The following is a 22,553-nucleotide window of genomic DNA, read 5'->3' as shown; positions in this document are numbered from 1 at the left end:
AGCAAACCACCCCTGACTTCTCAACGCGGGCAGCAGGCACCTTTGTTCTCTGCTTGAAATGTCGTTATCTTGGCTGATTCCAGCACTTAACTAAGAATTCTCCCCTGAACCCAAGAATTTCCTATGTTATGGTGGATGAATCTGATCAGTGGATAGCAGGTTATAACCTCCTGATCCCAGCCTGGGAATGTCCAGCTCTGGAACAAGGACCTGAACCCTTTTCTCAGTGTAATGGTCTCTGAGACTCTGTATGCAGATGGATTTATTTTACATTGCTTGCCCATGATGCATGTCCTAAGGGGCAGGGACCATTCTAGTTACCCACCCCCTCGACTAACTCCTAGAAGGAAACAAACCACCAGCTAGGTAGACGAGCATGTGTGTATATGTGTCTGTCTGTCTGTGTCCGAGTGTGTATTCTGTTTGTACACAATTATCGCCCACCATGGATTTATCTTTTAGAAGGCCAGCACATGGCCTCTTTCCTGTTAATGGTTGTATTAATTTCTTTCTGAGTTGCTATCACAAGATACATGGCCAGAAGTGACTTAGTAGAAAATAGTCTTAGGAATATGGATACGTACACAGTAGGTCTTCCCAACGCAGTTGCCCTGCGTGTAAATGCCCAACAGACGTGTCCAGGTGGCTGTGTGTCCCGCCGATGATTGATGATCCATGTTACCCATCATCGTGACACAATTTTTGTAATAGATTGGTTTTTTAGATTTTTTAAACTTTGTTTTGTTTTGTTTTTTGTTTTTTTGAGACAGGGTTTCTCTGTAGCTTTGGAGCCTGTCCCAGAACTAGCTCTTGTAGACCAGGCTGGCCTCGAACTCACAGAGAGTCCACCTGCCTCTGCCTCCTGAGTGCTGGGAGTAAAGACATGTGCCACCACCACCCGGTTTAAACTTATTTTTTTAAAGTGTTCTGCCTACATGTATGTATGTGTACCATGTGCATGGCTGGTGTCTGCCGAGGTCAGAGTATATCAGCCCCCCTGGAATCTGAGTTACAGGTGGTTGTAAAGTATCTTGTAGGTTCTAGGAACCAAACCTGGGTCCCCTGCACAATCAAGACGTACTCTTAACTACTGAACCGTTTCTCCAGCCCCTTGATCCATTTCTTTACCGCTGTGCTTGGCTATAAAATCATTGCTGTGCCCCACTAAAGGGGAGAGGTCACGTCATACAGACCAGCGTATTCCATCTGCTCCATATCCTCTAAACCTCGGTTCTGTTTTATAGCTGCAGTGTTCCTTCCTGTGAACAAAGGTTTGTTGTGTTTGGTTTCACATAACAGGATATAACATGAGGACAGGCTTGTTGGGGTATCTGTTCCTGCCCGGTACCCCACAGCCGGCAAGTTCCAGAGAAAATCAATCACACAGAGATCTCTATAAGTTATAAAGCTGATTGGCCCATTAGCTCTGGCTTCTTGTTAACTCTTATAGCTTATATTAATCCATTATTCTGATCTATGTTAGCCATGTGGCTTGGTACCTTTTTCAGCTGTCAGCTCACATGTTGCTTCTTCAGTGATCTGGGCAGGAATGGCAGAGGGAGCTTCCTGCTTCCCAGAATATTCCTGTTCTCATCGCCCCGCCTCTACTTCCTGTCTGGTTGACCCACCTATACTTCCTGCCTGGCCAATCAGTGTTTTATTAGAATACATGATTGACAGAATACAGATAATTCTCCCGCAACAACAGGATTCTACACCTTTGTGTATGAGTACATGCGTGTGCCCATAAACACCCTCAAGGATCAATCAATTGTTTATATATGACCTTTCCACAAAACTGGTGCTTGATGAACGGTTTGCAGAATAGTGCTTGTGGCAGAACTGGGAGATGGCTCAGTTGGTACAGCAAAGCCAGGCTTGTAATCCCAGGAGTTGGGAGGTGATAGCGCGGAGGCTCCTTGAGGCTGAATGGTCAACCAGCTTAGCCCATTCCAATCAGTGCGCCTTAGGTTCATTAGAAACCCTTTCTTGAAATCAGGCAGAAAAGACATTGGGGAAGATGCCCAGCATTAACCTTTCACCTTCACACACAGGCACGCATACATACGTGCCTACATGTTCACATAGACTGCACACACAAATGCTTGTGCTTGGCTGTGTTGACCTCTCCTTGAATAAGGATATGCACTGTAACTGGGTTTGTCAACGTTTCCTAAAGAACTTACAGTCGAGTCTGTATAACGTTATCCCATCATAGTTTGTGAAGTGTGGCCTACTCGGTAATTGAAGGGACTGTAAAGACGTGTCATGTGTACGTCTTTGTCCTACCTGTGCTTACCTGAAGAAGCCCCGACCCCACCCTCACCCCGCTTCACTCATGCGCTCCTCAGGACTCTGTCAGCACCTCAGGATGACCAGCAGGCCATGCTGCTGAGGTGAGAAGTCCTCTGGTGCATGCTGGTCTCTTAGCCCATTTCCATGTACCCCCTGTGCGCAGAGGAAGCCTGACGGTGTCTCGGCACCTGGTTATTTTCTAAGAGACTGTATGTGGTTTTAAATTAAAGCTTCAAGGTTTTGTTATTTTTGAGTTGACCTAGATTGTTTGATCATAGCTTTTGGGATCCTTCTGTAACCTACCTGGAGGAGTTGGACAAAGCTTTGTGGTCATCCCTGAACCCCAGAAGTGGAGAAGGCACACACGGCAGGAAGCCCAGGGCATGGGTGCTTGCAGTGAAGCCATAGCAGGGAATAACAGCACAGAGTATTGAGATAAGACACTGGAAGCAACAAAGGTGATGGGTAGACGGGCCAGGTCTGGAGAGACTTGTGTCTCAAGTACAAGACCTTAACCGTGTAGTGGTGGGTAGGTCAGGGAGAGCAGAGCCCTCAAAGGATAGGATTGTGCCAGCACAGACCAGATGGAGAGGTCACTGGGCATGCTCTCACGTGGACATCTACATAAGAACGCCATGGGTAAACAAACGCTGTCCCAACTAGGAAGTCTGCACAGTAGTGTCCTCAGTTCATCCCTTAGGTATATGTCAATCACAAGACTCTAAAAAAAAAAAAAAAAGAATCTTAGGTATCCCAGGATGGCCTTGAACTCTCTGTGTAGCCGAGGATGACCTTTTGCTTCTGATCCCCTTGTCTTCAAGCGCTGGGAGAGGAGGTCTGTGCTAGCATTCTGCATGCTGAGCAGCTCTCCTAACTGAGCAACCCTGAGGCCACCAAACATTGGTGTTGTTTAGTCTTACCATAGTTGCTGGATAAGCTGGAGCTATCGTTTTAATGTAATTTTCTTCCTTTAGTTCAGTTGTGTTTTAGTGGTAAGGTTTCAATGTATCATCCAGGCTAGCTCTGAACTCCTTGGCTCAAATGATCGTAAGATCTTACACATACCAAACCCATAAATCCTGCCCCGTGAGCTTGTATCCCAGATATTAGGTTTGTTGGTCCTGATGATTCTAAGGGCTATTTTTTATTCAGTACCACACCATCAGTGTCCGTTGTTTTCAGAATAGACCACTGAGCAGTAAATATTTCATATTAACCTAATTTCCATACTATTTCCGAAGCTTCCGTGGTCCTCAGGAGCATCGGGTAAAGGACCTCGCTTGTCTGCAGTTCTGGCAGCTAACATCCTTGCTTCCGGGGCTCTTTCTGCGAACAAAACAATTGAAAATGAAGTTACGAGGCAGGAATAGCACTTGGCATTTTAGTGGGGTTCTGGGGGGTGGGAGAATTTTTCTGAGTGCGCAAAGTTGCATGCAGCTGCCTTCTGCAAAATGCTGTCAACTGATTTAGGAGAACTGCATTGCAAAACCTTTCTTCCCCACCTCACACCCCTCATCCAAAATAAATAAATAAATAAGGCCAACAGCTTGACTGAGCTTAAATAACTGACTTTTCATAGCCTTTCATGGCACACAAAGGGCTAATCCCGAGGCTACTTGAGCCACCAATGCAGGCAGTAGTGGGGACCACCACTGAACGTGTCATTCCCTCCTCCCTGCACACAAAACACATTGACTGCCGCTTTATGAAGTGAAAATGCCAAGCCAAAGGAGGAGCGAAGGAGGCATCCCTCGGTCGCTTCTTCCTGGGGGGCGGGGGTGGGGCGAGAGAAAGCTCTGCATCTGGATATGGGGAACAAAGCCAGCCTAAGACTGGGGATAATAGGTTGGGTCACCGGCTTTTACAGAAGCACAAGGGTGGAACTGCCCGGACTTGTCTCGGTCCCACTGACCCTTGCATGGCTTTGTGTGAAGATGTCAGAGAAAGTGTGTAGAAAGCACACAGAACAATGACTTTGTCATTGGGAGATTTCTACGGTTTGTTCACCCCTGCCCCCCACTCCCACCTTCAAATCCCCCTCAGACAAAGGATGGTGTTAGTTAGGTTGCTTTGCCCTCATTTTCAAAGATCTCTGTCTTTAAAAGTAAGCTCATCCATTTTAACCAAATCACAGTGTTTTTCATGCTTGCGGAAATCAACAAAAGAGTTCCTAGTCAGTGCGTTTGCAAGGAAGGTATTGTCCGTGAAGATGCCAGCCTCAGAGAGAATGCTGTGCCAGCTGCCTGGCTGTAGTGGGTCCCCTGGTTTTGGACAGACGAGTTGACCATAGAGGGCACTGGAAATAGTGACCATCGCTTGACCCGTGGGTGATAGTACTCACATAGCCCATGCCTGCTATTCTTAGACCTTCCTTTCCTTAGTGAAAGAGGCTTGGGTTTTGCCATTCAGATGGTTAGCACACTTGGTAGTGTGACGACAGCCCCTAGGGATCCTCCCAGGCTTGTAGGCTGGCAACCATGCTCAATCTATCCCAGCATGTAAGCTGCAGTGGTAATGGTTGTAGTTTAGTAAAAAGGCAATTAAGACCTAAAGAACAAAAAAAACCTGAAGGATCTCATTTTTATCAGGCCTGGTGGTATTCTAGAACACAGAACTTTGCACCATGACATTGCTGGATGGCATGTGTGGTCACATAGTAGCTATCATCACTGTGTCCTCTCCCTTTGGGGCCTTCTGCCCTCAGCCATCCTGGACAGTCTAGAGTGTGGAGGGGAAAATGACTACATATTATTCGAGATCTCTAGAGTCTCCACATGTTGCTGGTCTTGATTGTATTCATGTTTGTCTGTTGTTTTTTTTTTTTTTCTGGTGAATTCTCACAGTGAGATGAATAAAAAAAAAGTTGGCTAGTTGTTGTAGGAAGGTGCTTGTTGGTTCCTGGCAGCTCAGCCCCGAAGTAACCACTCAGAAACTGTATTAATTAAATCACTGCTTGGCCCATTAGTTCTAGCTTCTTATTGGCTAACGCCTACATATTAATTTAACCCATTTCTATTAATCTGTGTATCGCCATGTGGCTTCTCTCTAACTCCTCCTTCTTTCTCCCAGCATTCGGTTTAGTTTTTCCTGCCTATCTCTATTCCCTGCGCAGGCCCAAGACGGTTTCTTTATTCGTTAACGGTAATCACAGCATACAGAGGGGAATCCCACGTCAGCTAGTGAGCTTGTTTCTGTTTTATTAAAATTGTACTCTCTATTTTATAATCTTTTACACTTGTTGATTGCATGTGTGTCTGTGCTCAAGCGTGTTGGTCTGAGGACTCATGGGAGTCAGTTCTCCCTTCGACCGCACCTATCTCAGAGGTTAAACTCAGGCTGTCAGGTTGACGCACCCACCTCACCGTGGCGTTAGCCTTCTCACTGACCCCAGTACTTTCCATCTTACATATGATGTGTCTTTTTGATTTAACCTGGAACATGGTTCTTCATCATCAGAAGTAGCGTCTTGTAGCTTCTCCTGCTTCAGAATTTCACAACTTGCTTGTCTTTCCCAGTCCTCTCTCTGGATTCCAATGGGTGTTCTCTGGAAGTCTGAATTCACTCTTGAAGCCGTTGGTACAGCTTCTGCCTTCTGGTGCAGCATCCAGACTCTGAGAGACTTATCATCCAGGGCTCAGGAGCTGTGTCTGTCCTGAGTGAGGTACACGCTGATTTTTAATCTTCGCACTGGATCCCCCTCCCCACTCTGGATGCTCCCCAAATACAGCATTCTTGACCCTGTGACTATGCATTTTCTAGCACGTGCCCACGCATGCATGGGAATGGGATTCCGGTGGGGTCAGTGTCTTTCCTGCCCTATCAGGATTCTCGTCTAGATGTAGTTTGCCTCCAATAAAATCAGCATTCCCTTAGAGCTCACAGATTTTAATAACTGTGTACATCTCTGTTAACCACCCCCCCCATGAAAGTGGAGCTTTTCTAGCACCCCTGGTGTCTCATCCCACACCACCCTCAAACTTCTGACAGTACAAATTCATGTCTTATTCTTATGCTAGAAACATGGAATCATTGCAGTAGTTAGTTTTCTTTGGCTGAATTATGTTGCTTATCGAGTCTTTAGTTCCATGAGTGTTTCAGTGATTAATTTTATTCATTTATGTTGGGCGGTGGTAGTGCACACCTTTAATCCCAGCACTCAGGAGGCAGAGGCAAGCAGATCTCTGTGAGTTCTAGGACAGGCTCCAAAGCTTCCAAGAAACCCTGTCTCGAAGAAACAAACAAACAAGCAAAATTGTTCATTTATGCATTCTGTCTCTATCCTGTCTGTCTTCCTCCCACCCTCTCCCCCTGAGTGATATCCCTATGTTGAAAGACAGCACATTTTCTTCATCTGTTGATTGGTGGGCATTTGATTGTTGTCAGGTTTTAAGAATGACTCTTTTTGTACCAGTATTTATGTGAGATATATCTTCAGCAAAGACGTGAGTCTCTACTTTGCATCTCTTGTAATATTTTGTAAACATCTGGTGTTATACTTACCTCATGAAAAGAGAGTTAGCATGGGACTTGTGTTTGTGATCGTCGGTTTTGTGTGCCAGTTTGGCAAGACTAAGTCTCCCAATCCCAACTGTTTACTCAAACAGAAACCAAGGTGTTGGTTGAAAGGTATTTTGAAAATACGATTACTGCTTATAATTGGCTGGTTTCAGGGAAGGGAGATCATATCAGGTCAGCCAAGCCAGCTCGATTTGGTGGATTAAAAACCTTAAGAACAGAGGTAGAAGAAACCCTGGCTGAGGATAACAAGTTCTCCTGCCTTCCCAACAGCCTGCTGTGCACATTCTAAACTTGCTTCACCAGCCCCAGTCATAGAGTTAGTTTGAGTGCTAGCAACGAATCTGCTGAAAATATTTGTGTTCTATTTCTCTATACTCCTCTCTTCTCTCCTCTCCTCTTTTCTCTTTTCTTTCCTTTTTTCTTTTGTAGGGAGCGGGGGATTGAGAAAGGGACTTACTATGTAGCTCTGGCTGACCTGAACCCATTATGTAGAACTAGGCTGGCCTAAAGCTCCGAGATCGACCTGCCTCAGACTTTCGAGTGCTGGCATTAAAGGTGTGTCTCCCTTGCATGTCTACCTGTCAGTCCTCTTTTCCAAAATAAAGCCAAGAATTTGGTAACAACGGCATTTTTCCTTTCTGACTTGTTTCATAGACTTCACCAGTGAAACAGTCTAAGCCAAGGACTTTGATTAGCCACAAAATCCCTTTCAAACTATGAATTCTGATTCTCAGGCTGAAATAGAATTATGCAGGTTGCTATTTCTTTTAGCAAAGCCCTTAGCCACCATTTCTCAAGCCATTCAGCCTTTCTATCTAACATGTGATCTGTGAGCGTCTGATTATCCCCTTTTAATGCCCGTGATAGCTCTTGTGATATGTGAGAGTAGCATTTTTCTTCTTTCTTTGAAAGACCCATTTTTTTTTCTAGCTCTTTAAAATTTTCCGTTCTCTTGTGTGCTGTTATTTATCTTCGTTTTGTTATTGATGTTTTGGTGGTTTTGTTTGTTTGTTGTTTTTTAAAAATAACTTCTCACTATGTAGCCTTGATTGGCCTGGAGCTCCCTGTTAGATCAAGCTGCCCTCAGACATGCACCAGGCCCTCCCAAGTGTTGTCCTTTCGGGCCTGTGCCACTGTGTCTGTTTGTTTGTTTTTCCTTTTCCTGTTTTTGTTGTTGCTGTGGTTATTTGTTTTCTATCTTCTTTTAAAATGTCTTTATTTGTCTTTGTCTTGTGTGTGTGTCTTGCCTACATGTATGTGCACCAGTTGTGTTCTGGATGCATGGAGGATCAGAGGTAGGGGTCACATGCCCTGGAACTGGAGTTTTGAATGGTGGTGAGCCATCATGTGGGCGTTGGAAATTGGACCGAGCTCCTCTGGTAAGATGCTTTTACCACTGAGCCATCTCCCCACCCACTTTTCTACCTCAAGATCTAGTTTTTGGTACTTAAGTTTCCTTTTTACAAAAAAAAAAAAAAAGTTAAAGCTATATGTTTACCTCCAAATGTAACGTTAGTTTCAACTTTCAGACTTTGCTAGTGCCCGATTTATAGTGTTTTGTAAAGCTGGTGCTATTTAGAGGAGTACAGTGGATTTTTCTGATAGTCACCTTGTTTCCATGTTATTGTCAATCCACTAAAGTCAGATCCACGCTGCACTTTGGTCATTGAGGTCTGTGGATACGTGCTTTATGGCCTGAAAGGAATTGGCCCTGACATCAGAGCCATTGTCTTCATTTGCTCAGCGACTCATCACAGTCTCTTATATTTTCACTGATTTTTGTGGTGGTTGTTGTTAGTTTGTTCTAACAGTTATCGAAATAAACCTGTCTAATTTTGTACTGTGTGACTGTGTTTGTCTGTTTCTTGTAAATGCTGTCAGATTTTGCTATCATATTCTGAAGCTGTCTCTATCTCCTATATGTGTTTGTGTTTCTGTGGGTGTCTGAGCACTTACAAGTGCAGGTTCTGGGGAGGCCAGAAGGGGGCATCAAATCTCCTAGAGCTAGCGTTGCAGCGGCTCATGCGGGTTTCTGGAAACCAAACTCCAGCCTTCTTTGAGAGCAGGAAGTACTTTTAACCCCTGAGCCATCTCTCCAACTCCCTGGCCTCTTTTCCTGATGAAATAGTTTCCTTTATGAGTCCTTGGACTAAAAACTTCAGTGTTCACAGTGGCAGTTCTTTTGCCTGGCATGTTTACCATTGTTTACCTTTGTTTTGAACTTGTGTCCAAAGTAGAATCTGCAGGTCGAAGCCTTGAGTTTTATAAAAAGCGTTAACACTGGAAAAGGCCAAAGGAAACTTCACCTCAGCAAACAAATTGTAACCCAGAAGCCATTCTCTTGGGTACTGTTAGTGTTGACTTAGAGCGCAGAGCTAACGGACAGGTAACACAAGGCCCAGAGCAGCTGTGGATGTGATGGTCACATCGGCCAGGTGGCAAATGGACAAAACCATGGCAATCTGCAAGTCTAAAAGCTTCATCTCTAAAGAGAGGTTTGTGGAGAACGCCACATACATATCGGACGTGTGAGCATGCCATACTCTGCCTTCACAGAGATGGCTGTTAGCAGAGGTCAGGGACAAGTGTTAACCAGGCCCCCATGTGAGATCAGTAACGATAGACTCTAGACTTGGGAACCAGAGCTGACCTCTGACCTCTGAGGCACACAGGGTTGGTTTTGTATGTAGGTCGTAGCTTTGACGGAATGCAGGCACAGTGTTTAGGGCGTAGGGGCTTACATGTAGAGCTCTTAGCCGTGCCCCTTGCGTGGACACATCCTGTAACTGGAGGGTGGTGAATCTAATTGATAGGATTTGCATGTTTATTTCTTAATACTTTTCACAGTCTAAGTGCTGTTCAAGCTTTTGGTGCCTTCCTAAGAACCCCGGACTTCCCAGCCGCACGGTTTGTTGTGGTATTTTTTTTTCCACTTGGAGATCAATTTCTTTTATCTCACATGTTCCCAAAATAGTAGATAAAAGGGCCCCTTTTATACATACATCAGTAAACAGCTGGCTGATGAAAACCATCATTTTTTCACTTGGTAAGTAAGTCAGATGGAGATCTTGCCAGAAAGCGAGCCCCGGTTTGCTAACCTCCCACAGAATCGGGACAAGTGGAAGGCAGACCAGGCAGGGCACACTCATGGCAGCTTGGCACAGACTCCACATTCGTGCTGGCACAGCCGCTCTCACGTGTGAGCAGCTCGAGCCTGGTTTTATTTCTAATACTGTAAACAAAGAGTAAAAAGTACCGTATACTGATTAGTGGCGTTATGTGTAAACATGTGTCTTGACTCTGGTCTTGGGACAGGTGGGGGTCGGAGTTCAGGGATAGAGTGGGCCAAAGGCAGAGCTGGCGCCCATAAAATTAGACTACATTTTTACTGCTGTTTATAGGAAACGTACTGCTTGGCACATGCATGCTGTAGACCAGCAGCAACAGAGCCCATGGAGTTATGTTTAAAGTAAGCTGCAGACAGGTGCCCAGGAACGTCCCCAACACTGAAAGCAGCTGGGGAGATAAGTACCAAAAGCCCACACAGGTCCTTGCATTAAATGCTCCTAGGGAAAAAAAAATGGCTTTAAAATCTCTATTATTAAAATATGATATTCCAAAGGAAACTCTTGCATGTTTGTTCTGGTTTTATTCATTTGCCTTTAGAGGCAGGGTCTGTATAGCCCAGGCTCACCCGGAAATAACTTTGAGCCCAGGCTGGCCTCAGTCTCATGGAGTTCCTCCTGTCTCAGCCTCACAAGGGTTGACGCTTCTGTTAGGTGCTAGAACACCCAGCCTCTCAGTAAATCCTCCTGAGGAGATTTTGTGGAATTAACCACTGTCACATGTGATCACATAAAATGCAAAATAGCCAACTTTCATTTTTGCTCTAAGATTTTAAATTTGTTTTAAAATTTAAAACAAATTTAAATTTGTTTAAAAATTATTTGTTAAAATTAATTTTACTCCTTTTTTCCGAGAGTCATTTCAATTTGGAGGATTAAAGGTAATTTTTCTTATAAAATTTCTTATAAATTTTTAACTTAAAAATATTTGCTCAATTAGCAAGAATTGGTATACAGTGTTGGAAAGCACCTTTGAACTTAGGAACTTTGAACTCTTCAGACTTTCACTCCGTTTCATGATCTGGGCAGGGTGTTTGTCTCCATCTGCTGGGGCCAAGGACCAGTCACCATGGAGGAGGCTGGTATAACCATCAGGAACTCAATGACGTTTGAGAATGCTGAAAAAGCGGAAAATAATGAAAAATAGAAATACGCCAAGCTTTTACCATAGTGGTTGGGGAATCTCAGTTCAGGTTCGTGTTTGAGTGGCCCTGCTAATGAGGGTGTCCAAAGAAGTCTAAGGCATTCCGAGCCTGGCGCAGGCATGTTTAATATTAGCATGGCTACTATGCTGCTTTTACTTCCCGGGCCAGGACGGATTCTCTGCAGCTCCAGCCATAAGGAGGCCCTGTCTCTGTGCTTGCTGTTCCAGACGCTGCTGCTTGTGGTGAGCGTGCTAGCCGTGGCGGCTGCAGTGATTCCCTGGATTCTCATACCCCTGGTGCCCCTCGCCATCCTCTTCCTGATCCTTCGGAGATACTTCTTAGAAACGTCAAGGGATGTCAAGCGCCTGGAGTCCACAAGTGAGTGGGTCGCGGGTGGGCATGGTAAACGCATCCGGCTTTCATGGTTAAGGAGAACGGTGGTGAAGAAGATCCATGAAATTCTACAGACTGACTCTGCTTCCCGCAGCCCTCTCCAGGGTTAGCATTAATTCCGCAGCTGAGCATGGTTATTACAACCCTCGAGGATCGTTGCGGCCCTTATAACCCAAGTATGACTTCGCAGCTAACCCGGAGAAAGGGGTAGAAGCCCTGTGTAGACTAACGCTCCTCCTGAGGGAGGGCCCCCTGTCACTCACGCCATGGTTCTCACATACACAGAGGAGACGCGTGTATCTTATTTCTGATGAATAAAATATTTCCAGCATGGGTCAGAACTAACTTAGAAGGAGAGTAATCAGGAAAGTTTTCTTTCGTAAGTGACGAAGGGAGGAGCAGATTAAAGGAAAGTGGGGAGAGGGATCCTTCTATCCTCATGTGCCGGAAGTCAAGGACTGGAAAGGCACACTTGGTGCTCATCACTGTCAGTGCCCTGTAGGTGTTGGCTCTTGGGAAATGTAGGCGTTGATACTCTAAGGTTCCGTGCTGATTGTGGGCAGCACTTGGGGGAAGGCTGCAGAGACTCAGCTACGTCAGCAGCGGCAGGGAGAGCAGTCTCTTGCTCCGTTTCTCTTCCCAGTGTTCTGTGATTAATCACTATTCTGGAGGAACCACAGGCGATGAGCTGATCGGGAGCATGTATCATTATGAGCCCGCAAGCATATTTTATTATTACTAAATAGCCAGATACACAGAATTCCTGCTTTTAAGAATATATAAGGTTGACAGCCAAAAATAGATCAAGAAGGAAGATACTTAAATCTTTTTAAAAATCTATTTATTTATGTGGGTGCCTGTGCATCAGTAGGTGTGGGTTCTTGGAGGTCAGAAGAGGGTACCCTGGACATAGAGTTACAGATGGCTGTGAGCGGCTAGGTGGAGGTGCTGGGAACCAAACTTGTGTCCTCTGGACGGGTCGCAGTCTTAGACCCCGAACTCCAGCCCCCTCAAAGAAGATACTTGTACCAGAAAATGCCCATGATGAATAATTGCTACTAGAATTCAAAGCCAGCTCATCTTTCTGAAATCTGAGCCAGGACGTGCTGGAGAAGAAGGAAAAGGTAGAGAAGTAGTTCATCAGTGCAGCAGATTTCTTGTTCCATGACCTCATGTGTGTTTTGAATAAACGCTAAAGACACATCTATTATAACTATGTAAGGCAGGGCAGGTGACATTTCATAAAAGCTATTGAAAGGTCACCAGTCCTCAGAACCAGCTAAACTGCCGTGAGCCCCAAAAGCTACACCTTGGCGTACACTTTTGTTGGTGGCAAGGGCCCCTGAGCCATCTTCTTTCCGTTCCATATAGGATTTCCTGTCTTGGTGCCCACGGTGTACCTCACTACACTTTTGACCTAGAAATTCTTGTCTGAACCCCTGCTGGACTCGTGGGGTTTGCAGCACCCTGTGGCTACAACAGGAAGCTTTAATGATAACCGGATGAACTGGTTCCGTTACCCTCTGAGTGAGGGTCTGTGTCACAGCTCCCCTGTCCCTAGGGAGCAGGAGTTGATGGTGCTAGTGTGGCCGCTGCCTGTTTGCTGTGCCAAGAAGGCATAGACCTGTCTCATCCCTGCGCTTCAGCAGGATGTTAGAGCCCCAGAGTTTATCTTCGGATTGCACCTGCTAACTGCCTCTAGAGCCGTAGATGGCTTTAGCTAGAGTTTATTATCCTGTTTTTATTTTTTTGTTATTTGTTTAATTTTTTTTTTTTTGTAAAAAGCAAACATTGTGATGGCCACTGGCAGAGAATTGCATAACACACAAGTACTCGGATGCCTATCTGCAGCTGACCCTGTCATTTAGTAATGCCTAGATTGTGAAGGCGTATGCTGTTTCTATCAGAGTGCTGTGGTCCATTAGTAATGTCTGCACTGAGTACCAGCTAGCTGAGTATGAACCTATGCCATGTATTTTTCAGAACATCGATCCTGGAATCTGATCTTTTACAGAATTCTATGTCAGATGCTTAAGATATTGTTCAACTTGAGATGTTCAAACGAGATACTTAGTAAGAAGCACAGTAGCAGAGATGCCTATTACTCTAACTGAGTCAGATCTGGGAGTTTTCTAAGTGACAGAGCTAGAGAAAAATACATCCGGTGATGCAGAGAACATGTACCTCGCTTATTTTTCTTTTGTGATCCTGGCTCAGACTAAAAGTACATTGGAAATGATTTGTGTATAGCGGTCTGCACCTCCAATGCATTCCTCCCTCTGCAAAGGCTGTTAACACCTTTAACACCTACCCTGTAAGATTACGATTGCCTGACGTAATGCTTGGAAGTCCTTGCTGGCCACTACCAAAGGCAGTCATAGAATGTTGTGTCTCCCATAGCACTTACTGATGTCCTGAAGGTACTCTATCAGGGCAGAATGAGCCTGTCAGGGAATCATCCTCACCTGACGGGGTAGCCACATATCCGACCCCAGGTAAGGTAGGACCTGGTGGTCATGGTCCAGTATTCTAGAAACACAAAAGCCATTGCAGGACATATATTCCCTGTAGTCAAAGACAGGCAAAATTTAAAAGCCTTTAAATTCTGATAACATAGTGAAACCTTTAAGCCTACAGTGAGAGTCTGGAAAAGAAAGGACAATGATACCTGCCACACTAGCCTCAACCTTGAGAGTAAGCTTCCAATTGGGTAGGTCATAAAGGCATCTTTTAGCTCTTGAGGCTGAAGTCACGACCCAGCCCAGAGACGTCCCATCTGGGTCAGTGGTGTGGGTACAAGTGCAGTGTGACACCCAGACACATGGTGACCATAAGGACTGCTCTCCCACTGGTGGACAAAAGGAAGCTTCTCTGGGACGCACGGGAGACCCTGTCCATACGTCTTTCTTGTTGTCTGTGTCAGGTACCCTTTCAGTTACTGGGAAACGGTAGCCATATGCCAGCCCTTAAGATAACACTCTAAGAGGGGGTTTCAAAAGGCTTATATATGTCTAGCTTTAATGTGTTGTGGTAAGTCCTCTAATGAAATTATGCTTTAGAACCCTGCTGGCCAAAAATTCAGATAATCAGCGAAAAATCATTTCTTCCCAAAGAAATGGCTGGAAAGTGTAAGGAAGGAAAGGATGGGCTACTGGAGGGAGCCAGACCTGACTCCGCCAAAGGTGCACTGAACAGGACAGCTCACTTCCATCTTTAGAATGACCAGGATTTGGGGGTGAGGGACAGGGACTTCTCAGGTTTCTGGCAGTGTTTTGACTAGAAACCTAGAGCCCTCTCGGAAGCCTCAAGAGTTCTGCTTGGTACTTTGATGTCTGCCTTTGGAGCACGGGGGGCCAGGGAGCCCACGTGCAGCTGCGCTGAGCCCTCGGTCTGTGTTTCCGCAGCTCGGAGTCCGGTTTTCTCCCACCTGTCTTCGTCCCTGCAGGGACTCTGGACCATCCGGGCGTATAAAGCAGAAGAGCGGTTCCAGGAGCTGTTCGACGCACACCAGGACCTGCATTCAGGTCTGTCCACTTCAGGAAGTGCTGTCAGAAGCTGGGGCACCTGCTGCCCTGGGCCTGATGCCTGTGGGCGCATGCCCTCTGCCTGCTCCTGGCCTCATCTTTCTCTGTCTGCTCTTAGGCTCTGAATCCTCTCAGAATCTCTCCTCATGTCTAGCTTTCTTCTGATCGACTTGCTCACTCCTTCCACCTCGGTGCCCTGTGGCTCTCTGTCTGTGTAGGACCTCAGTCAGCACACATATTTTGCAAACGACCCCCGGCCGAATGTTTCCTGTAGTGAATGCTATCTTGTCCCTGTGGCATCTCCTTCCTTTGCTGCTATAAGCATGGAAGCGAGTACCAGCAAGATGTCAGCAGGGACTGTGGCTGTGCTGCAGGACCCTTCTTGGTCCACAGACCATAGATGCTAACCATCCAATTGGTGCTCTTGGTCCACAGACCATAGATGGTTAACCATCCAATTGGTGCTCTTGGTCCATGGACCATAGATGGTTAACCATCCAATTGGTGCTCTTGGTCCATGGACCATAGATGGCTAACCATCCAATTGGTGCTCTTGGTCCAAGGACCATAGATGACCAACCATCCAATTGATGTTCTTGGTCCACGGACCATAGGTGACTAACCATCCAGTTGGTGTTCTTGGTCCATGGACCATAGATGCTAACCATCCAATTGATATGCACAGGGCAGGTAATAGATATGACCGACAACTGCCAACCACCTATGATTCTTTGTGTTTGTGTGAGTTCTTTCCTCCCAGAAGTTTCAGGATTCCCTTCAAGTCTCTAAAATCTGCCCCACCTTTATTGTGTTCTGATGACTCAAGGGCATGTCAAAAATTACATGAGGCTCCTTTTAGCGTGCTGGTCTCCTGGATACAGCCCCTGAGGGTGTCCCATCCCTGACCCCAGTGTGTGCAGAAGTAAGGAAAGTATCGGAGGCAAATTGGGAGCTGTGTGCTTTGCTGTAGAACTGGAAAGTCAGCATATACGCTCTTGGGCTTCATATTATAGCCCAGTACTTCAAGAAATAGAAGACCATTTTTCCATATTCTTTATTATGATTATATATCCCCTTGTGACCTCTTAGTTACCTTTCAATTATTTTTTTCTCTTTTACAAAGCCTCTGTACTGTTTGGGGTATGCATTGCATATTGCATTGCATTTCCTGAGTTTCTAGAAATGTTGAGCGTGCGACCTTGCTGCCCTGCTCTGTCCCGACATCTCGGTGCCCCTCACGCTCACCGCAGTTAAATATGGCTTTTCCCAAATGCAGAGGCTTGGTTCTTGTTCTTGACGACGTCGAGATGGTTTGCTGTACGTCTGGACGCCATCTGTGCCGTCTTTGTCATCGTCGTTGCCTTTGGGTCCCTGGTTCTGGCAAAAAGTAAGTGCAGATGTGAATAACTATTTATGGTATGATTACAATTTATAGCTGTGTTTACAGTTATTAAATTAAACTCTTGCCACCTTGTCTAATGGTGCATTCTGTGTGGTTCTAATAAAGTGTGTTAAAGCTTTTACAACGTCGGGGTAGGTAAGATCATGCAGTGTGATCCAGGGAGGGAGTCAGGATAAGTCCTTTTTATCTTTGGTACAACGGGCCGAGGTCTCTACAGTGACATTCTGAAAATTCCTGATCTGGTAGCCCGGAGATGAGACCCAAGTTTCCTGTTAACGCTTTGTCCAGAGTAGGGCTCTGTATTTGAACCTTGGGACTTTTCTTAGTTTGCTGATGTCCCTGTGCACATGGGTGAGAGAGCCCCAGCAGGAAAGCACACTGTGCTCACTGCCAGGTGGGTACCAGAGGAGCAGGTGTCGGCACGTGCGTGTGGCGTGAATTCGCCATGCCTCACCCGTCTCCAGTGACACCCCTGAATTAGGATGTTTATTCATAGAACAATGGGAGTCGTGTTTTACTTTCAATAGCATTGACTCCTCGAACACATCATCCCGTTTGCAGTGGTTTCCAGCTGCGGTTGCATGGGGCACAGACAGCGGGATTACGTAACAGGCCTTGAACCATAATGACGGTCTGAGTAATAACATTAGACTTCACGTGCACCCTGCCTTTCTCAGATGTGTGTCAGTCCTCCCCAGATGAGCAAACTCATCTCATCGTCTCTCGGCATGCATAACGGGCCTTTAAAATTGCATCATGCTCTCAATCGGTGAATGGAAATGTAACGATTATTCTTGTATATAACTTGCTGTGTCCTCTTGCTAAGGCAGCAGCAGGCTCGAGTTACCACTGAGACTGACTCTCCTCTCTCCTTCCTCCTCTCAAAGCGCTGGACGCTGGGCAGGTTGGCTTGGCCTTATCCTACGCCATCACGCTCACGGGGATGTTCCAGTGGTCTGTGCGGCAGAGCGCCGAAGTGGAGAATATGGTAATGTTTATCTGAGCGTTCTCGGCCTTTTAACAGTCCCCTTTGCCATTCAATGACATTAAAGCAATTCTTATGTAAAATATTAAAACTGTTATTTTTGCATCGTAGCTAACGGAGTTTTTTTTTTAGGTCCCGCTTCCATCTGTTTAATGTTAATGTAAAATAAAATGTATACGTCTTTTTCTCTGTCTTATGTATGCTATGTCAGCAGGTTTTAGATCCATCACAAGCTGTCCTCAAATGTAATAAATGCCTCTGTAGGAGGGAAGCTCTGAAATCCGAGAGAGGATATAGGCTAATTTCTCTGAGGCCTGTTTATTTTTGTTTCTTAATGGATAATTCCTCGTTCCTGGTAAAAGAAGAGTTGAGTTCAGTGTTTTGAGGCTGTTTGTTTAATTAATAGCTCTCCCCACTACACCATTCCTACACACTCATCTCCCATGTGTGGAGTAGAAGGCGGGAGGCCCCGTGGTTACTGTTGTCCCCTGCATGTGGGCAAACACCCACTTCTACAGTGCTTCTCAAAGGCAGCGCGTTATGGCCATAGCAGAAGGTTTAGTCAGCATGTGAATTGCTTCCTCTTTGAAGTATTTATTCCTGCTAGTGAGAAACAGTGAACACAAGATCCTTCCCTGCTGCCGTGCTTACATTTTTGTTTACAGAGGTGCTGGGATCCGAACCCGGGTCTTCATGCTGACACAGCAATCCGTTAACCCACTGAGCTGGCTCCCCAGCCCCTCCTCTGGCTTTTCACTCCCTGTAACAAGGTCAAAGGGTTGGGCTATCGTGAGTGAAGGTGTCAGATGATGGTGAGCGGAATTGTTAAGTCAACAGGGTCCTCAGTAGTCTTGATTTCTAGCTAGAAATCCCCAAGCGGGCCTTGCCCAGTGCCTAGATCAGACACCTCCACAAGCAAACCCCTGGTTCCTGACCTGTGTGGATGCCTTTTCTCTTTCAGATGATTTCTGTGGAGAGAGTGATTGAATACACAAACCTAGAGAAGGAGGCGGCCTGGGAGTACCAGAAGCGCCCACCCCCCGGCTGGCCCCAGGAAGGGGTGATTGTGTTTGACAATATGAGCTACACCTACAGCTTGGATGGGCCTCTGGTCCTCAAGCACCTGACGGCCCTCATCAAATCCAGAGAGAAGGTGCGTTGAGTCAGTCTCAGCTCTAGAGTGTCCCCTGAAGATTGAGGCCACATGCGTGTGCCTTGTGAATCGACTTCCTTGTGAATCGACTATGTGATGGAAAACTAGTGTTTCTTTTTTAAAAATAATATCCACTTATTAGCATTTCTAGTTATTCTAAAGTATTACATAATAGTTTTGAATATCTTTCTTCTTCTTCTTTTTGTAAAAAATGTTCTCTAGTTTCTCTGAGGAGAAAACTAGTCTTTCCCTATGTAGTAAAGTGCCTGGGTTGCGGTGCCCTGGAATTTAACCGGACTGGAGTTAAGTATATCTGATCTAATGCTTCCTACTAATTACCTGATCTGCTGTCATCCCCGGACCCTTGTCACTGAGACACCTGTGTCTACCTCTTGTTTTTATTCCTCTGTTGTCGGACCAAACGCTTTTTCTCCCCCCATTCTCCACACCGACCCTCCTCTCATCTTACCTGGTGCCCTCGTCCCTTTCCTTGGCCTTTCTTGCTTTCCTCACAGCTGTGTCCAGCCCCTCACCCATGGGCTGCGTGAAGCCCAGGTTAGCTGTGAACACAGCCCATCGGAAAATTACAGGTTCACTGAAAACGTGCGTGCGTTTTTGTTTTGCCGTTTTTCTGTTGTAACTCAGTTATGTGTTGGAGATGACCTTGTCCTGTCTCGGCGTCAGCAGGCTGGACACCCTGCTTCTGTTTTCTCCTTTGCCTTCCGTTTCTGGCGTCCTTTCGGAAGGGGAGATGGGATGTGTGCTCCCCTGTCGCCTCCAGTCTGGGCAAGCTGTTGCTATCGTGTTGTTGTTGAATGTCTAGCCAGGCCTAGGCATACCCTGGTAGAACTGTCAGCTCCGTTCTCAGTCACCATGGAAACCCAACCAGTGCTAGGTGGGCCAGGCTCAGGCCGAAGGCAGGACAAGGCATGGAGACTCAGGCCGAATAGATGAAAGAGACCCGCTGTGGGGTTAAGGGTGCGGACTGCTAGACCAACGGTCGCAGCTCTTTCAGTGGCTCCAGCGCTGTGGTCAGGTGTCCTGGGCCAGGACCACATAGACTCTTGCACAGGCCAGACCGTAGCAAACTAGGCAGTAAGAAGCGCTTCTCCTGCATGCCACAGCAGCCTGGTTTCCCAACACAGGCACGCACTGCCATACACGGGGTGTTCTCGGTTGTTCATCTGCTCTCCTAGCCTTGACTGTCCTTTCCTGCTGATGGCTGCCAGACCCCTTAGGCTGTGCTTTCTTTCTCCACGATTCCTGTAGTCTCTCCCTTCCCAGATGCACAGCTGTGGCCTTGCTGCTCCTTTCCCCACCCTCACAGTGGAAAGTTAAGTTCAGGGTCCTCCCTAGTGCCTGCCTCAGTTCTCCTTAGTGGGTCGGCTGTGAGAGCCGACTCAGCCTCTCACACCATTGAATGTATAAGCGTTAGCAGCTGCCTTGGTCCTGTGGACCTGAAGAGGCGCTCCCTTCTGATTCGGTACCACCATTGTGCTTCATAGAGCCACTCTCCCTCCTACCGCCTTCTTATTTCAGAGCCTTCCCACGGCTGAAGTCTGTCGCCTCCCGAGTCTTTAACTCTCCCATCGAGTTCTTCTGGGGATAACTGATAACCCTTTCCGTGCAAACAGACGTCTCCGCCTCTGTGGACGTCTCTTCTCTCGTTCCCTGCTCTAGATGCTGTCAGATGCTAGTGTTTGTGTTGTCCTTGTTTACTATAGGGTCTTCTACAGTGACCAAAGGGTGGGAGCGACCTAAGTACCCCTTCAATGGATAGGTGAGGTGTGGTGGATGCATGCTGCAGGCGGTACTCAGTCTTTAAAAGGAAGGGGGAATTCCAACACAATCTGCAACATGGATGTACCCTGAGGGCGTCGCACTGAGCGAGAGACGCCGAGAACCATTCTACCACCTGGACTCATAGAAACAGGAAGGAGAATAGCAGAGGGGAGCAGGGAATGAGAATGCTGTGATGGGTACAGGAGTTCTTGTTTTGCACACTCCAAAGAGCTCTGGATACAGATAGCAATGGAGGTTCACACCCGTGTAAATATAGTTAGTGTTACTGCCCTGCGTGCTTAAAATAGTTGTGATGGGGAATTTTACGTTGTTTTCCCACAATTTAGAAAGTGTATGAAGTAGTTCAGCGTGACAGTTAATCTAGTTCTCAATGTGATGAGATTTGTAGTCCCCTGGGAGACAGGCCTCTAGCCATACCTGTGCTGGGAGGGATGTCTTCCTTATTCAGGTAAAGACACGGGTCCACTGTGGGCGACGCCATTCCCTGAGCTGGGATCATGGACTGTGTAGACAGAAGAAATGGAGCTTGATGAGCAGCCGTCGCTCTGTGTCACGTCTGTGTCACGTCTGTGTCATGTCTGTGGAGGCGGTGTGGCCAGCTATGCCTTGTTGCTACTGCTCTGAAGTCCCCTTTGGCAGACTGGAACCTCGACCGCCAAAGCCAAGCCTCCCTCTGCGTTTCTATCTGGGTATTTTTGGTGAAGTAACTAAGACAAATACACCTGTGTATTTTGCCACGGGTTGGGGTGTGTGTGTGTGTGTGTGTGTGTGTGTGTGTGTTGTGGCGTGGTTTTCAGTTCTAGATCTATATCTCAGTGTCCTTCTGGAGGATAGGGAACGTGCCATGCTCTTCCTTGCTCCCCAGTACATGGCGTTCTGCAGGGCACGTGCTAAATACTGATGACATCAGCTGGCTGTAAACACTGTGACCAGGAAGCAGTACGCAGGCAGGAAGAAGCCTACAGCAACACACTTCGTAAGACAACTCTGTCAACAGCCCCTTTCCCTAGACGGGCATGGGAAAGTCCCCTTTCCCTCTCCCTTTGTTTTTATTTTCATGCTTCTGGGGATTGGATCCAGGGATGGACATGCGATAGGCAAGCGTTCTGACACTGCCCCACGACCCAGCCCCTGGAGTGTTAACTACTTCGCAAGCTGCTCCTTTTAAACGCTCCATCCCGCCAGCCTGTTTAATGGCCTAATCGCAGCTGTGATTTAATGAGTGGATACCCTTGTGACATGAAAGAATAAATGTACGACTTGGTGCCCAGAGGGTACACAACGAGCAGCTTTACCAAGCCACTTGGCAAAAGCCCGGTCCTAATTATTTCCACGGCTTCCTTGTAGGTCTGAAGACGGGGTGGCTGACTGTGTGGGTAAAACATGAGCTTCAGCGTTGATGAAAGCCAAGCCTCGCCCGTGGTGTCCTGACAGCTCTGTAGGATGTCTGCTTGCTCGCAGACGGCCTACTTATCAGATCTGACGTGGCGAGCACAATTCTCTTAATTTGCACGTGTCTTCAGTTCCCCTGGGAGCCACAAACGATGAATTATATAAGGAACTCTGTTGAACAAGTTAGAAAACAATGTATAGCCCCAGACTTGTATTCTGAGATCCTAAAAAAAAAGAACCCAAATTGTAGGATCACTTGAGATGCTAAAAGGTTGCGGAGGAAACTAAATTTGAAGGCTGAACTGCATCTGTAATAACTTAATTTTTGACTTGTGTCTTGCCCACCCCACCCCAGGTATCTATTGCCTTGGCTTATGAACATTTAGAGTCTGCCTACATAGGCAGCTGCCTCATGGAATGTTCTCTTTCGCCTGCACGCATGGGGTTCCCTCTCCTTAAATCTGTTCCCGTTTGCTGACTGCCCCTTCAGTGTTGGGTTCAGGCTCGGACATAGGACTGCGCCAACATACAGAGATGGAGCTTTGTTCCCTTTTAGTGACATCCTCTGAGATCTCTGGACGTTACAGTGAAGAAGAAACTGTGGTCACTACTAACCAGGTTCCTAATTTCTGAAAAGTACAAAAGTAAGATCAGGAGCACCCTGGCCCTCCGGGTTAGCATCTAAACACTGACTGCATTTTTCATTTAGGTGATTTTGTGGTTGATTTGATCATCTGAGAGAGTAGATAGATAGATTTTGGTGTGTTATCTTTTTATTTTTTTCTTGCCCAAAGCTATTACTCTGATAATACATTTTT

At 46.4% G+C, this 22,553-nt stretch overlaps 1 protein-coding gene across 1 annotated transcript in view; it reads left to right on the top strand.

Moving 5' to 3' along the window:
- Abcc4 (ATP binding cassette subfamily C member 4 (PEL blood group)) overlaps positions 1–22,553 on the top strand; it is a 212,873-nt gene that overhangs the window by 149,819 nt on the left and 40,501 nt on the right. The window contains exons 21-25 of the mRNA XM_085698192.2: positions 11,311–11,461; positions 14,881–15,000; positions 16,277–16,387; positions 17,290–17,390; positions 18,349–18,540. Of these exons, the coding sequence (XP_085554318.2) occupies positions 11,311–11,461; positions 14,881–15,000; positions 16,277–16,387; positions 17,290–17,390; positions 18,349–18,540 (675 nt within the window). The remainder of the gene's footprint in view (positions 1–11,310; positions 11,462–14,880; positions 15,001–16,276; positions 16,388–17,289; positions 17,391–18,348; positions 18,541–22,553) is intronic.

This window comes from Myodes glareolus, chromosome 12 (assembly GCF_982192425.1).
Source record: "Myodes glareolus chromosome 12, mMyoGla1.1, whole genome shotgun sequence".
Classification (NCBI taxonomy): domain Eukaryota; kingdom Metazoa; phylum Chordata; class Mammalia; order Rodentia; family Cricetidae; genus Myodes; species Myodes glareolus.
The sequence above is the reverse complement of the archived record's forward strand: the minus strand, read 5'-3'. Positions and strand labels throughout refer to the sequence as shown.